Source organism: Phocoena sinus, chromosome 17, assembly GCF_008692025.1.
Source record: "Phocoena sinus isolate mPhoSin1 chromosome 17, mPhoSin1.pri, whole genome shotgun sequence".
In the NCBI taxonomy this organism is placed as follows: domain Eukaryota; kingdom Metazoa; phylum Chordata; class Mammalia; order Artiodactyla; family Phocoenidae; genus Phocoena; species Phocoena sinus.
In genome coordinates, this window is record NC_045779.1 from 38,659,680 (window position 1) to 38,674,925 (window position 15,246).

The window sequence follows — 15,246 nt, forward strand, 5'->3', positions numbered from 1 at the left end:
GGCAGCTGGAAGCCCGCACTCGCCTCCCGTGGGGGGCGGAGGAGCCGAGGAAGCGGTCCCGGAGCACCAGCAGTGGGCGGTGCCACTTCGCGTAAAGCCGCCTTCCGGCCCGCGCAGGACCAGGCGCGCCCGCCAAACGCTCCGGCCGCCCTCCGCTCCCGGCATTCTGGTTCCAGGGCCGCCCTGGGGGACGCGGTTGGCCGCAACACCGGAGGGGGGCGGGTCAGGAAGTGGGGGCGCGGCGGCCGGGAGCGGGCCTGGGGAGGCCGAGGGGTTCCGCAACACGGAGCGGGGGAGACTCTGAGCCGCGCGGGAGCCGGAGGGGCGCCCCGGCCTCCGCGGGGACGATGGCGGAGGAAGAAGGTGACCTCCCTGGGGTCCAGCGCGCCTACTGTCGCCCGAGGTCTCGGGAAAGGGGGCGGGGGCTCGAGGGCCCCGGGGGCCGGGGCTGCGGGCGGTCCGGGGCTGCGGGCGGTCCGGCGGGAAAGAACGGACGGCGGGGGAGGTGTGTGGAGAAATTCAGAAGGAGCGGAGTAAATAGCCCGAAGTTGTGTCAGCTCTAGTGGGAAGCGAAAGTGGAGCTTGAAGTTGGGAATCGTGTAGGAAGAGAGAAACCCGTGTGGGGAGTGATGGAGAGGGAGGGCTGTGAGCAGATGACTGATGGGGGTGGGGGACATACTTTGGTTTAGAAGATGTAGGTTTAGGTACTGAGTGCATTTTCGAGAGGGATAGTTGTTTAACCAATGCCTCTCAGTCTGAGTGCGCTCTTTAGAGGTCTGTGGATTCTGACAAATACAAAGTCATCACCGGTGAGAGGAGCCGCAGGCCAAGGGGACAAGCAGAGGCAAGGGTTTGGGGTAGACGTGGTAAGGTGGATTGGGAGGGGATGAGCAAGCAGAAACTGAAGGTCAAGTTCAGTTACAGGTTAGGGCGAGATGGCAAAGGGAGAAGGGATGTAAGTGGTTTTGGGGGGATCTGGAAGCCAGGAGTGCTTTCTGGGTGAAAGTGGGTGGGCTGGAGAAAGCTTTTCATGCCCCTTCAGGGCCAATGCCAAGAAAATTAATTCGTAGAAATCGATAGGTATGAGATAAAAATGCCGAGTTGGGAGGAACTTAGCTAGTGAGAGATGTTATAGGAAACATTCGTGTCATGATATCTTCATGATAGGCATGCTACTTCAGGCATAGGTATAATGGTGTCTCTTGACTGGGCAGTTAGATTTTTCATCCTTTGGAAAACATGACTTTTTACCTTATTGAGGGAGTTGTGAATGTGATCTATTTAGATTGAAGCCTTACTGAACCAAGAGTGCAAGAAGGGAGTTTCAAGAATTCAGTGGAAAGCAATTTAAAAAAATTAATTGTAAGAATTGTTTGCTGCTCTGTGTCTTGCTGCTCTGTCCCTGTCCTCCCTCTTGCTTCATATTGCCTCGTCTTCCTTAAGTTTTCTGTGTTAAAACTGATCTAAATTTAAGACACTCTACCTAAAAACAGCTTCAAAACCAAAACTCTTTGTAGTTGTAAGGAAGAATGTAATTCTGTTTGTTGCCTTGGTTTTATCTTTGGTTGCAGTATATGTAATACATTTTTGATACTTTTTCCTTTTCTGATTAACTGCAAATCTCTAGGGGTAGGTTGAGGAGCTAGCTTATATGTTTCCATGAGCACTTAAGTTAAAGCATAAAAAAATTAATACTGCAGTACTAAAAGTCTTTAATATTATATATCATGCAAATGAGAAATTGTTTAAGAGGTTATAGTTACACCTAACCAAATAGGTATGATGTAGAACCAGTTATGGTTTCATAAACCATACAAGTTTGTGAAATTTAATTCTGTGATATAAAATGAAAAATGATTTTTGTTTGTAGAATTACAGATAATCCAAAGCAATGAAATACATCTTGGAACAATTAATGGATTGCAGTTTTGTTAAAGTTTATTCAACAGACTTTTTAATTCCATAAATATTTGACTGTCTAATGTGTTAGGTACTGGGATATAATAGTCAACAATGAGTAATTCTCATTTATTGTAATCTAGTAATGATATTTATAGTAAACATGTCTATGTCCTACGCATTTTTCTGAGTACTTTCCATTTATTAGGCACTCTATACTGTTTTTCAAAATGCATGTTATTGGGCTTCCCTGGTGGCGCAGTGGTTGAGAGTCCACCTCCCGATGCAGGGGACACGAGTTTGTGCCTCAGTCCAGGAAGATCCCACATGCCGCGGAGCGGCTGGGCCCGTGAGCCATGGCGGCTGAGCCTGCGCGTCCGGAGCCTGTGCTCCACAACAGGAGAGGCCTGCGTACCGCAATAAATAAATAAATAAATAAAATGCATGTTATTTGTATTCACTGTGTTAAAATTAGACTAAATAGTCTATTTTACTTGTATCCAGATGTTCTCTATATCGCTTTTTGCTTATCTTTCACATTCACTTGGATCCTCTTCGTTGTCCCACTTTTCTCTAAGTAAATACTCTTTGGGAAATCTCATCTTCTCTTGATGCTGTAGAGGGTCATGGTATTTATATTTATGTTTCCTGGAAGATATGTTAGAGCAAAGAAAGAAGTGATAGCCTTGAGCAGAGTAATGTTCATAATTCACTTGGAAGTTGCTATGTATAGTCTAGATGGACATTTGCAAGCCTATTTGTAGCCCTGTTAACTATCGTATGTGAAGATCACTGAGCCAGAGACTGAAATGGCAGGTTATTTTTGTGGCTATGTTATCATTTTTATTTATTTGACTTTTTCTTTTATTCTTTATTTTTGATATGGATAGATTCTTTTTTTCTTTTCTTCCTTTATTTTGGCTGTTGGGGCTTAATTGCGGCACGTGGGGTCTTTGTTGAGGCATGTGGGATCTTTCTTTGTAGTGTGCGGGCTTCTATCTAGTTGTGACGTATGGGTTTTCTCTCTAGTTGTCGCACAGGCTCCAGGGTGTGTGGGCTCAGTAGTTGTGGCGCGCAGGCTTAGTTGCCCGTGGCATGTGGGATCCTAGTTTCCCGATCAGGGATGGAACCTGCTTCCCCTGCGTTGGAAGGCAGATTCTTTACCACTGTACCACCAGGGAAGTCACTCTTTTTTTTTTTTTTTTAATTGAAATATAGTTGATTTACTACTTTGACTTTTTCTTTACAATGCTAAAAGTGTAAGATGGTGAAAAGAAAACCTGAATTCTATCCCAGAGCTTTCCTATCAGGATTAATAATCTAGTTTGTCCACAGCTTTGGCCTTTGTTACTTATCCACCTAAAGATTCTGGGCTTTGTTTATCAATTATGAAGTTAAAAGATCAATATAAAGGAAATGAGGTAAAGTTTGCATCCAGTCAGTTTTGATTTATGGTCACAGTCAAAAAATTTAGGGACAAGATTGTAGAGATTGGTTAAAAAGTTTACTGTATTTCCCAAGTAGTACTTTTTGCTCCCACAATTTAATGCCACTGAAATTGCCATGTCTTAAAACCAATGGACATATTTAACATGGTAGTGCCAATTTTCCCCTTGAAAAACATCAAATAGTATCTTAAAATATATGGCTTCTTAGAATCAAGAAAATATAGTATTGGAATTCCCTGGTAGTCCAGTGGTTAGGACTCTGCGGGTTCAGTCCCTGGTCAGGGAACTAAGATCCCACAAGCCGTGCAGCACGGCCAAAAAAATAATAATAAAGAAAATACAGTATTATAGATCCTTTACAGATTATTTATTTGTATGATAAACATTGCTAATATAGATTCCTGAGAGATGACTGATTAAGATTTATATACTTCATAAGTAACGGGGTTCTGTGCAAAATTTTTGTTAAATTCCCTGGTGGTCCAATGGTTAAGACTCTGTGCTTCCACTGCAGGGGGCACAGGTTCCATGCCTGGTCAGGGGACTAAGATCCTGCATGCTGTACAGTGCGGCCAAAAACAAAAACCAAACCAAACAAAAAAACCATTTATGTGCACAGAGAACACTTTATTAAAATCCTTGTAAAGTGATTGATTTTATAGAGAATTTTTTTAAAAAGAAAAATAATAGCTTTTTGTAAAGAACACTTTATGTGAATATCCCCTTCCTTCCCAAATTATCTTTATCTTAAATGTGTGCTTTTAGACTGTCTAATAAAAAAAGCCCTATCTAACCCATTGGTCACATAATTTGTTAACTTCCTCAGTAGATTTGTTAACTTGATTTCTGAAATTACCCAATTAAAATTTTTTAATCCAGTACTGTTAATGTGTTTAATCATGCACGTGTATCTACTAAGTATATGTCTTGTGGTTATATTTTTCCCATGTATTCTTTTTTAATAAAATTTAAAATAATAACTTGCATTTGAAGACTTCATTTGGCTTTACATAAATTTTCATTCTTGTTGAATGCTTCTAACTTTTGCTTTAACCCATAGCGGGGGAAGATTAAAAGGAAGTCATGAAGAAGGAAATATAATATTTATTAGTTGTCCCAGATTTGTATGCAAAAATATTCAATATCCATGGTATGGCTTTTCTAATAATGTCATTTTCTAATGTCTTCACTGACTTTACTACTTAACATGATTATAAAATAAATGATAAATAGTATAGAAATGGTTAAAAATTAACTAGTCAGACAGAATCCACTAAATATACAGTATTTTTTCCCTCAGTGTGTCAGTGTTTAAAGATATTTTAGCAAACGTGAATTTGCTTTGAAGCTACTTTAAAATCCATTTTACTCATTTTCCATAGTAAAGTTAGAGAATCAGCCATCTGATCATCAGCAACAGTAGCTGATTCATTTCTCCTTTTTTAACTCCTCTTTTTAGGCTCATTTTTCCTAGCCTTAAGCCATTACTAAGAGAAAAGAAAAAACTCTTCTCTGCTTCTATTAGAAGGAGATAAGTTCTTGTACCACCTGAAACCTTGACAGCCCATCATAGTATCCTATATCTACATGACGTAGTCTACCTCATAATTAACTCTAGGGAGGAAAAGTAGTTAAGTTGAATATCGTAAATTCCTGTTTAATTTGGAATTTAGTTTACTGATTTGGAGGTACTTTCCGCATTACATTTTTTTAATCGGGTATAGAAAGAGTAGATACTCTAATTTTGGGAAAATTTCTGAGAGTTTCCCAAATATAGGGATTTTTAATAGGTTCAGCCTATTTTCCAATACCTAAATCTCTAAGACTGTTGAATGATAATGATACCACAGCACTTTGAAGTTCTCCAGAACCTTCAGGATTATTTAAAAAAATGAAGTATAGGACTTCCCTGGTGGCGCAGTTGTTAAGAATCCACCTGCCAATGCAGGGGACACGGGTTCGAGCCCTGGTCCGGGAAGATTCCACATGCTGCGGAGTAACTAAGCCTGTGAGCCACAACTGCTAAGGCTGCGCTCTAGAGCCCACAAGCCACAACTACTGAGCCCACGTGCTATAACTGCTGAAGCCCTCGTGCCTAGACCCTGTGCTCCGCAACAAAAGAAGCCATTGCAATGAGAGTAGCCCCCGCTCACCACAACTAGAGAAAACCCACGTGCAGCAATGAAGACCCAATGCAGACAAAAATAAATTTAAAAATGAAGTATAGTTTTATGATCAATGTATTTTATTTTATTTTTATTTAAAAAAAATTGTTAACTCATGAATGATGCATGTTATACTCTCAGGTAACTAGAATAATAAGCTGATTTACTAAATAACACTTTGTTCTCCAGTCATTCTGGAAAAGAGTTTACTTATTGGGATATTTTGAAAATAGCATCATCTCAGGAGAAGAGCTCAGTTTATCAGTAGGACTCTGAAAGCATGAGTTGGAGGCAGAACTTATACTGTCTTTTTGTTTGTAGGAAAGGAAAGTTTTGCGGGGAGTGCTAAAATAATTATGAAGAAAGTTATCTTTGGTACGAATAGTTCTTCACGGGACTTTTACCTAAGTATAATAAAAGTAAATCAGTTTGAGATATAGACAGAATAATTTGATACATACATTGCAATAACTTTTCAAATATTTTAAGGACCAACTATAGAACTGCGCCAAAGAAAAAAGCCAAAGTCTTCAGAAAATAAAGAATCTGCCAAAGAAGAGAAAATCAACAATACTGCAATTCCTGAAAGAGTTCCAAAACGTAAGTTAGAGAGATTTGGAGTTTTTATGCTATTACAAAAATAGTTATGTTAGGTAATATATTTTACATTAATATTTCAAATGTATAAACATATTTTATCTTAAGTATGTGGTGATATTGGTCAACTTGCATTAGGTTTTGCTGTAGAACAATTCCTAAGTCTCACTGGCTTACAAAAAACATTTATTTCTGATCAACATTACATATTGTGGCTGTAGGTTGGCTGATGTAGCTTCATGTCATGAAGGCATAATCCCTATTTGGGATGTGTTTTTCTTGTGGCAGAGAAAAAGAGCAGGAGAAGAGGCAGAGTCATGCAGTACCTCTTAAAGTTTCTGCTGAACTGGCACACTGTCACTTGTACTCACGTTCTGTTGGCCCAACCAAGTCATATAATCAATCTAGACAGTGGGATGGAGAAGTTTAGTCTGACTACAGGGAAGCATGGCAAGTCACATGGTAATAGGCAGGGATGAAAAGTCTTTTTATAGGAAAGGACAAAATAGTTGGGAAGTAGGATAAGTCTACCACATTCTGGCCTTTTGGCCATAAATATTTACTTGTCTCCCTCAGACAAAATATACTTGGTACCTCCCCGACCCCAAGGAAGACACCTAGTGTTATCCAGTCAGGGCATCAGTCTTGAAGCCCAAGGTCTTGTTATCTTCATCAGGGTCAGCTGTGACTCATTCAATCCAGAGACCTATGAATTAAAAAGACAAGTTATCTGCTCTGTGTTAGGGGTCCCCAAGAACACCCCCATGTTCAGAGATTAGGAGGAGTCACAGGTCTCAGAATTCAGTCATATTCACAGCTGTAATTTATTACAGTGAACATACAAAAGAAAATCAGCAAAGAGAAAGGACCTATGGGCTAAAGACTGCAAGAAACTAGGCAGAAGCTTCCAAGTCACATAGGACATACATAATTCCTTCAGCATCAAATTGTGACATTTGTAGGTTTGTCTACCTGGGAAGCTTATTAGCAACTCTGCTCAGGGTTTTTACTGGTGGCTGGTCATGTAGCCTCTGCTTAATGCATAGGAAAATTCTAGATTCCCAGAAGGAAAGCAGTAGGTATGAACCACACTGTTTGCACAAATAAGTTAGGTACAGTAAACCACTCATTAGAAAATGGTGGGAACCCTTTTGAAATCCAGGTTCCCAGATGCCTGCCAAGAGCCTGCCTTGTAAGCAGGCTTTCTTAGCAAAGCACATGACCCCTTTTCCATTATACACTTTTGGATGAGGATAGGATATCAAAATAAATGCTTCCACTCAGAAAGAGGAAGAGTGAGAGGCACATTAACCACTGGTCCATAGCAATTTTGAAATCCTTCTAGGTAAATATGAGGTCTTCCTCCTCTGGGGAATGTTTCTTGATTAGGCCCTAGTTGTTTTCCTTGGAAGTAGTTTCCCAGTTCATTGTTCTTTGTCGTCCTTGGCTTCATCCTCTGGAGGTCCTTCCGTTTCTGTTATCCTTCTGAACCATATCTGAAAGTGGCTTTGGAGAATATGCCATCCTTAGGAGCTGAAGAGCTTTCGTAAATAGATTTTTTCCCATAGGGAGTTCAGGGGCCATTTATATAAATTTGCTCACATAAGATAAAGGCAGTGGGTCACCTACAGATCTAGTTCAAAGGTTAGCAGCAAGAAAACTTTTTGGGAGCTGGAAAATAATAATCCATCTGCGTGACAGAACATTTTATAAAACTGTATCCTGTGAATAGTTGCAATTTTAATACTAATTTTTAAATTATTTTAGGTAACAAGATCACAAACAGAATATTACTAGAGTACCTTGATTATCTGCAGCTTTTTTTTTTTGACATTTTTATTTTAGACTGCAAAAGACAAAAATGAGCAAACAAACAGACAACAAAAAACTTGAAATAGGCTTGTCAAATGATGTAAATTCATCCTTTCCAGGGAAGCAGAAGATAGACCAGTGCAGGTTATCCTCAAGGCCACATATATCCTGCTTCACTGCTGCTTGCACTCTGCTGGGTTTTGATCGTTCTTTGGGTCATAGGCTGGATTATTTTCCTCATCTCCTTCTTCTTCCCCTTCCTCATCTGCTTCTTCACTTTCTTCATTATAACCATCATCATCTTCAATAGCTTCTCCAGTAAAGTATAACACTGATTATACGCTCACATAAAAAGTGACCAATTTCAAAGTCCACAGCAAGGTTAGCTTCAGCCATCATCCAGATCTCCACTCTCAGGAACTTCAGGAGGGGCAAAAACATTAAAGAAAGAGTCATTAGAAACTTTTTTGGTCACAGTATGAATTGTCCCACATCCCTTGTGTTTCTGTTTCTTCTTAATGGTTTTCAAAGTGACATTCTTCCCTTTTTTCCAATCTATCTGGCACACTGTACAACCCATAATTTCTGGTCCATCAAAAGAAAAAGGATCAGAATCATCTGGTTCTGACCTCATCCTATATGTCTTTGTCAACCCTTCATTTGTCAAATATTCATTGGGTTCAAAGTGAAATTCTAAGACAAAACTCATAGGCTGACCAGCATCTGAGAAGTTCACTTCAGTATCTTTCAAGTGCTTCAGAATAGGTTCATCCCGTTCCTGAACCATATCACTGACCAAGTCAACATTCTTAAACATGGTCAGCCAAAATTCAGGAATTCCCTTGGGGTCTTCTTTTTCTTCATCCTTTTTCTCATCTACAATCTTGGCCTTTTATTTTAGCTCCTCCGAAATTTTATCTTCTTCATCTGGTTTCCATTCACATTCTTCTTCTATAGGTTCATAAATGGCATTAATGATCTCAAATCGCTTATCAAATAGAAGCTGATAGGGAACAGCATACTTTCTTTCAAGATCATGAACTTCCTCATAGAACTTGGCTTCTATCTGTGCACATTTAACTTGAAGGTTTTTGAGAGCATTCACACATCTTTTAACTACCCTAGACAAGTTGTCGATGTCTGCCATGTTGTATGAATGCCAAATATCAGTGGCTAGCAGGGGGAGCCAGGCGGCCAGAGGTGTGCAGGCAGTGACTCAGGGCGGCGGTGAGAGGAGCAGAAGCTATCAGCTACTTTTGATTACAGGAAAGAGACACATGAGAACAGAATTGGCCCATTTGCAGTCAGGAAAGAAGAGGAAAATAGGAATCCAAAATTTCTGGGGCTTGTAGTGTTGAAATTAGTATTGTTTGTCTTTTCAACTAGGAAAAAATACTCAATAAAATTGAGAAATACTTTAAGTAACAAAGGCTGATTAAGATGAATCCTTAGGGCAACACCCAAATCAAGGGCATGACTGTCACATAGTTTGTTAAAATGTATAAATGGATTAAAGTAGCTCCTACTAACTCCTTTCAGTTGAATAAAGCACTCAGGGAAAAAGAACAAAGGGTGTGGCTTTATGTGACAAATAAACAAAGCTTCATAAGCTCAAAATACTTGTAGTTAAATCTTTGAGAGAGGCTTATCTAGAAGAATTGTGGGTATGGTTATTGGAGTATGGAGTTGACTGGAATCAAGTAGGTAAAAAGCCAACAAAATTGTTCTTTTCTTTGCAAAAATGAATGATTTAATTTTTAAAAATTAAGGTATAACTAACATAACATAAAATGCACAGAATCAGGGCTTCCCTGGTGGCGCAGTGGTTAAGAATCAGCCTGCCAATTCAGGGGACATGTGTTCAAGCCCTGGTCCGGGAAGATACCACATGCCGCGGAGCAGCCAAGCCCGTGTGCCACAACTACTGAGCCTGTGCTCTAGAGCCCACGAATCACAACTACTGAGCCCGTGTGCCACAACTACTGAACCCTGCACGCCTAGAGCCCGTGCTTCACAACAAGAGAAGCCACCGCAATGAGAAGCCCGTGCACCACAACAAAGAGTAGCCCCTGCTTGCCACCACTAGAGAAAGCTTGTGTGCAGCAACGAAGACCCAATGCAGCCATAAATAAATAAATAGAAAAGAAAGCCCTGCTTAAAAAAAAATGCACAGAATCATAGGTATTTAATTAAATGAGTTTGGGTACTTGACTACAACTAAGATACATAACATTCCCTTATCCCAGAAAGTTCTTTTGTGTCCCTTTCCAGGAGATTTTCCCTGTACTCCCCAAAACAACCACTCTCTGATATTTTTCAATATTGATTAACTTTGCATGTTCTAGAATTTCATATAAATGGAGTCATACAACATATATGTCCTTGTGCCTGGATTCTTTCACTTAGCTCAATATGTTATCCTTTAAAAATATAATCATTTTGAGATTCATTCTTCTTGCTGTAAGTGTTCTTGCTTTTCCTGTTGGACATTTGAGTAATTTCCAGTATTCTGCTATTATGAATAAGGCTGCTGTGAATACTTGTACGAATCTTTTTGTGGACATCTATTTTTATTTCTCTTAGGTAAAAACCTAGGAGAATTGCTGGCTAAGCTTTGAGAGAGACATACTGTCAAAAGAACTGCCAGCCTAGATTAAGGACACAACTATTCATGTCTTAAAATGATGTATGAGTCCCTAACTTTCTACATGCAGAAAGCAGGCTGAGTAAGCTGCTCTAAGGGTATCTTTCTTGAGAAGGAGTGAGTGTGTTTTGCCTTTGGGAGGGAAGTAGACATTTGTGACTAATGGGGCAAATCCTGGTGGATCCTTCTATTGTTCGCAAATGTTTTCTCCCTGCCCTGAAAGTGGATTATACATTCCTTCCCATTACCATGTGATTTGGATTGCCTCTCTGAAGTGGAGTATACCTCCCTACCCCGTTGTCAGGTTTATCCATGTGACTTTCCTGGGCCAATGGAATGTGAGTGGAAGTAGCAGTGTACTAGTTCTGACCAGAAATTATAAGAGGCATTGTATGTTTTTGTCTGTTCTGCTGCTCTTTTCCTTTGTAATGAGAACAGCATGTCCCAAATAGGGACTGATCCCATTCTGGAATTCTGAAGGTACAAGAGGAGCCACAGCTAATCTGAAGTCTGGAATTGAGTGGAGAGTGACTGCTGACCCAAAACCCACAGTAACATGAATGAGAATTAAATATATGTTCTGTAAGCCACTAGTAATATGGGGGTCACTTTTTTACTACAGCAAAGCTGACTAATAAGAGTGATCATTTAAAACGTTTTGGAAAATACAGTATAAGAAAGGTGTTTAAACAATTTAGAGATAGCTCCTATAAAATAGTATTTTCCCCTGATTACAAAAATGTACTTTTAGGGTAGAAAATGTGAAAATAGAGATAAGTATAATAAAAATATATGCATAATTCCAGTAGATAATAGCTATTCTTAAAATTTTGGCAAGTACTGCTTATATTTTTTTCAATGTATTTATACTTTTTCTTTTCTTTTTTTTACTTTTTGTGAAATTGAATCCTACAATTTTTTTTTTTCTTTTGGCTGCGTGGCTTGCCGGATCTCAGTTCCCCGACCGGGGATTGAATGCTGGTTGAGCCATGGCAGTGAAAGCCTGGAATCCTAACCACTAGGCCACCAGGCCCATGATAATTTTTTTATATAAATTTACTTATTATTTATTTATTTTTGGCTGCATTGGATCTTCGTTGCTACACGCGGGCTTTCTCTAGTTGCGGCGAGCGGGGGCTATACTTCGTTGTGGTGCATGAGCTTCTCATTGTGGTGGCTTCTCTTGTTGAGGAGCACGGGCTCTAGGTGCGCGGGCTTTAGTAGTTGCGGCTCGCAGGCTCAGTAGTCGTGGCATGCAGGCTTAGTTGCTCTGCAGCATGTGGGATCTTCCCAGACCAGGGATCGAACCCATGTCCCCTGCATTGGCGGACAGGTTCTTAACCACTGTGCCACCAGGGAAGTCCCCCGTGATATTTTTTTTTTTTTTTTGTGGTACGTGGGCCTCTCACTTGCTGTGGCCTCTCGCGTTACAGAGCACAGGCTCCGGACACGCAGGCTCTGGACGCGCAGACTCAGCCTCTTTGTGGCATGTGGGATCTTCCCGGACTGGGGCACGAACCCGTGTCCCCTGCATCGGCAGGTGGACTCTCAACCACTGTGCCACCAGGGAAGCCCCCGTGATAATTTTTTAATAAATAATTTCCAGGGCCCAGAGCTCTTTATTTTCTCTAAAATATATACACTTATACCAAACACTGATAGCTTGATTCCAGCTTTGACTCTTTACAAAATCTTTCATAAACAAAATAGCGCTAAGGTAAGGCATTTATATATAAGATTTGGTTGAATATATTTTTTGTAATAGCCCTTGATAATTAGGATTAATTTGTCATTGTCCAAGACTTAATTTTAAAAAAAAAACAGAAAAAGGTACATATTTAGAAACTTTGTAGCACTTTTACCAAATTGCCATGGTAGGTAAGTTTTTTTATTAGTCTGTTTATAGTTTACATTGTGTCAACATTGCTTTAATTAACTGTCTTTTTTTTTTTTTTTTTTTGCGGTACGCGGGCCTCTCACTGTCGTGACCTCTCCCGTTGCGGAGCACAGGCTCCGGACGCGCAGGCTCAGCGGCCATGGCTCGCAGGCTCAGCGGCCATGGGTCACGGGCTCAGCCTCTCCGCCGCATGTGGGATCTTCCTGGACCCGGGCACGAACCCGTGTCCCCTACATTGGCAGGCGGACTCTCAACCACTGCGCCACCAGGGAAGCCCATCTGTCATATATTTTTACAAGTATGCTTCTGTAGCCCAATAATAATGCCTATTGATAGTATTTACTGATCTCTTACTATGTGCCAGGCCAAATGCTTTACACATACTATTGGAAGCAGTGATTTTATTTATTTATTTATTTATTTATTTAACATCTTTATTGGAGTATAATTGCTTTACAATGTTGTGTTAGTTTCTGCTGTATAACAAAGTGAATCAGCTATATGTACACATATATCCCCATATCCCCTCTCTCTTGCGTCTCCCTCCCACTCTCCCTATCCCACCCCTCTAGGTGGTCACAAAGTACTGAGCTGATCTCCCTGTGCTATGCGGCTGCTTCCCACTAGCTATCTATTTTACACTTGGTAGTGTATATATGTCCATGCCACTCTCTCACTTCATCCTAGCTTACCTTTCCCCCCTCCCCATGTCCTCAAGTCCATTCTCTACATCTGCATCTTTATTCCTGTCCTGCCCCTGGGTTCTTCAGAACCTTTTTTTTTTTTACATTCCATATATATGTGTTAGTGTACGGTATTTGTTTTACTCTTTCTGACTTACTTCACTCTGTATGACAGTTTCTAGGTCCATCCACCTCACTACAAATAACTCAGTTTCATTTCTTTTTATGGCTGAGTAATATTCCACTATATATATGTGCCACATCTTCTTTATCCATTCATCTGTCAGTGGACACTTAGGTTGCTCCCATGTCTTGGCTATTGTAAATAGAGCTGCAATGAACATTGTGGCATATGACTCTTTTTGAATTATGGTTTTCTCAGGGTATATGCCCAGTAGTGGGATTGCTGGGTCATATGGTAGTTCTATTTTTAGTTTTTTAAGGAACCTCCATACTGTTTTCCATAGTGATTGTATCAATTTACATTCCCACCAGCAGTGCAGGAGGGTTCCCTTTTCTCCACACCCTCTCCAGCATTTACTGTTTGTAGATTTTTTTTGATGATGGCCATTGTGACCCATGTGAGGTGATACCTCATTGTAGTTTTGATTTTCATTTCTATAATGATTGGTGGTGTTGAGCATCCTTTAATGTGTTTGTTGGCAGTCTGTATATCTTCTTTTGAGAAATGTCTATTTAGGTCTTCTGCCCATTTTTGGATTGGGTTGTTTGTTTTTTTGATATTGAGCTGCATGAGCTGCTTGTATATTTTGGAGATTAATCCTTTTTCAGTTGGAAAGCAGTAATTTTAAAGCAATTGTGTCATGCTGATTTTTTTTTAATTTTTATTTTGTTTATTTATTTATTTTTATATTTTGACTGCACCGAAGGCTTGTGGGATCTTAGTTCCCTGACCAGGGATTGAATCCGCTCCCTTGGCAGTGAAAGCGCAGAGTCCTAACCATTGGACTTCCAGGGAATTCCCTGATTCTAATGTTTGATTTATTGGGTAGTGTCTTTCAAGCACTTTGAATATAATTCTTATTAATTTAGTGATTAGCTAGTTATTCTATTTAATGTCCTGGTATACTATACAAATTAATATTATTGAATAATGTTTTGAAAATAGCTAAGTTAATAAGTCGACCAGTTTGTTTTATAAACCTCTCAGTCATTTATAAACGTAACACTGGGCTTTGGGCCTTTAGGCCTGGGCTTAATTTACTGAATCTTTTTTTCCCCTATGTTTTATTGAGATATAATTGACATACAGCACTGTATAAGCATAATGATTTGACTTGCATACGTCATGAAATGATTATCACAAAAGTTTAGTGAACACCTTGTATAGATACAAAATTAAAGAAATAGAAAAACATTTTTTTCCTTGTGATGAGAACTCTTAAGATTTTACTTTCTTAACAATTTTCATATGTAACATATAGCAGTGTTAATTATATTTATCATGTTGTATATTATATCCTTAGTACTTATTTATCTTACAGCTGGAAGTTTGTACGTTTTGACTGCCTTCATTCAGTTCCCTCTCTCTCACCCCTCACCTCTGGTAACCACAAGTCTGATCTTTTTCTCTATGAGCTTGTTTGTTTTTGAGGTATAATTGAGCTACAGTACTATGTTAGTTCCTGTTACACAACATAGTGATTTGCTATTTCTGTAGATTTCAAAATGATCACCACCGTAAGTCAGGTTGTCATCTGTCACTATAATTATTGACTGTATTCCTCACACTGTACATTTCATACCTGTGATTCATTTATTTTGCAACTGGAAGTTTGTACCTCTTAACTCCCTCACCTATTTCTCTCCTCCCCCCACCTCTCTGCTCTTTGGCAACCACCTGTTTGTTCTCTGTATCTATGACACTGTTTCTGTTTTGTTATGTTTGTTCATTTGTTTTGTTTTTTAGATTCCACATATAAGTGAAATCATATAGTATTTGTTATTATTATACTGAATTGTAGTAAATAGCTATAACAGGACTAAATCATCCTGTGTGTTCAAAATTCAAATGTGTTTTTTGTTTTTGTCAAAAAGTATTTACATAGGGGCTTCCCTGGGGGCGCAATGGTTAAGAATC

General features: G+C 39.6%; 1 protein-coding gene and 1 pseudogene across 4 annotated transcripts in view; one reads left to right on the top strand and one right to left on the bottom strand.

Annotated features, from left to right (window-relative positions):
- The first annotated feature begins 220 nt into the window (after window positions 1-220).
- Window positions 221-15,246, top strand: part of DPY19L4 (dpy-19 like 4) — a 63,004-nt gene continuing 47,978 nt past the window's right edge. For 2 of the 4 annotated variants that reach the window (XM_032609839.1, XM_032609840.1), the window contains exons 1-2: window positions 238-363; window positions 6,002-6,112. Coding sequence is in view for 1 of the 4 variants with exons in the window: in XM_032609841.1 (XP_032465732.1) it covers window positions 348-363; window positions 6,002-6,112; window positions 10,545-10,551 (134 nt within the window). In the remaining 3 variants the exon portion in view is untranslated. Of the gene's footprint in view, window positions 364-6,001; window positions 6,113-10,544; window positions 10,552-15,246 lie in introns of all 4 variants that reach the window. The other 2 variants (XM_032609841.1, XM_032609838.1) reach the window with 2 other exon arrangements.
- LOC116742351 lies at window positions 6,129-9,720 on the bottom strand (annotated as a pseudogene).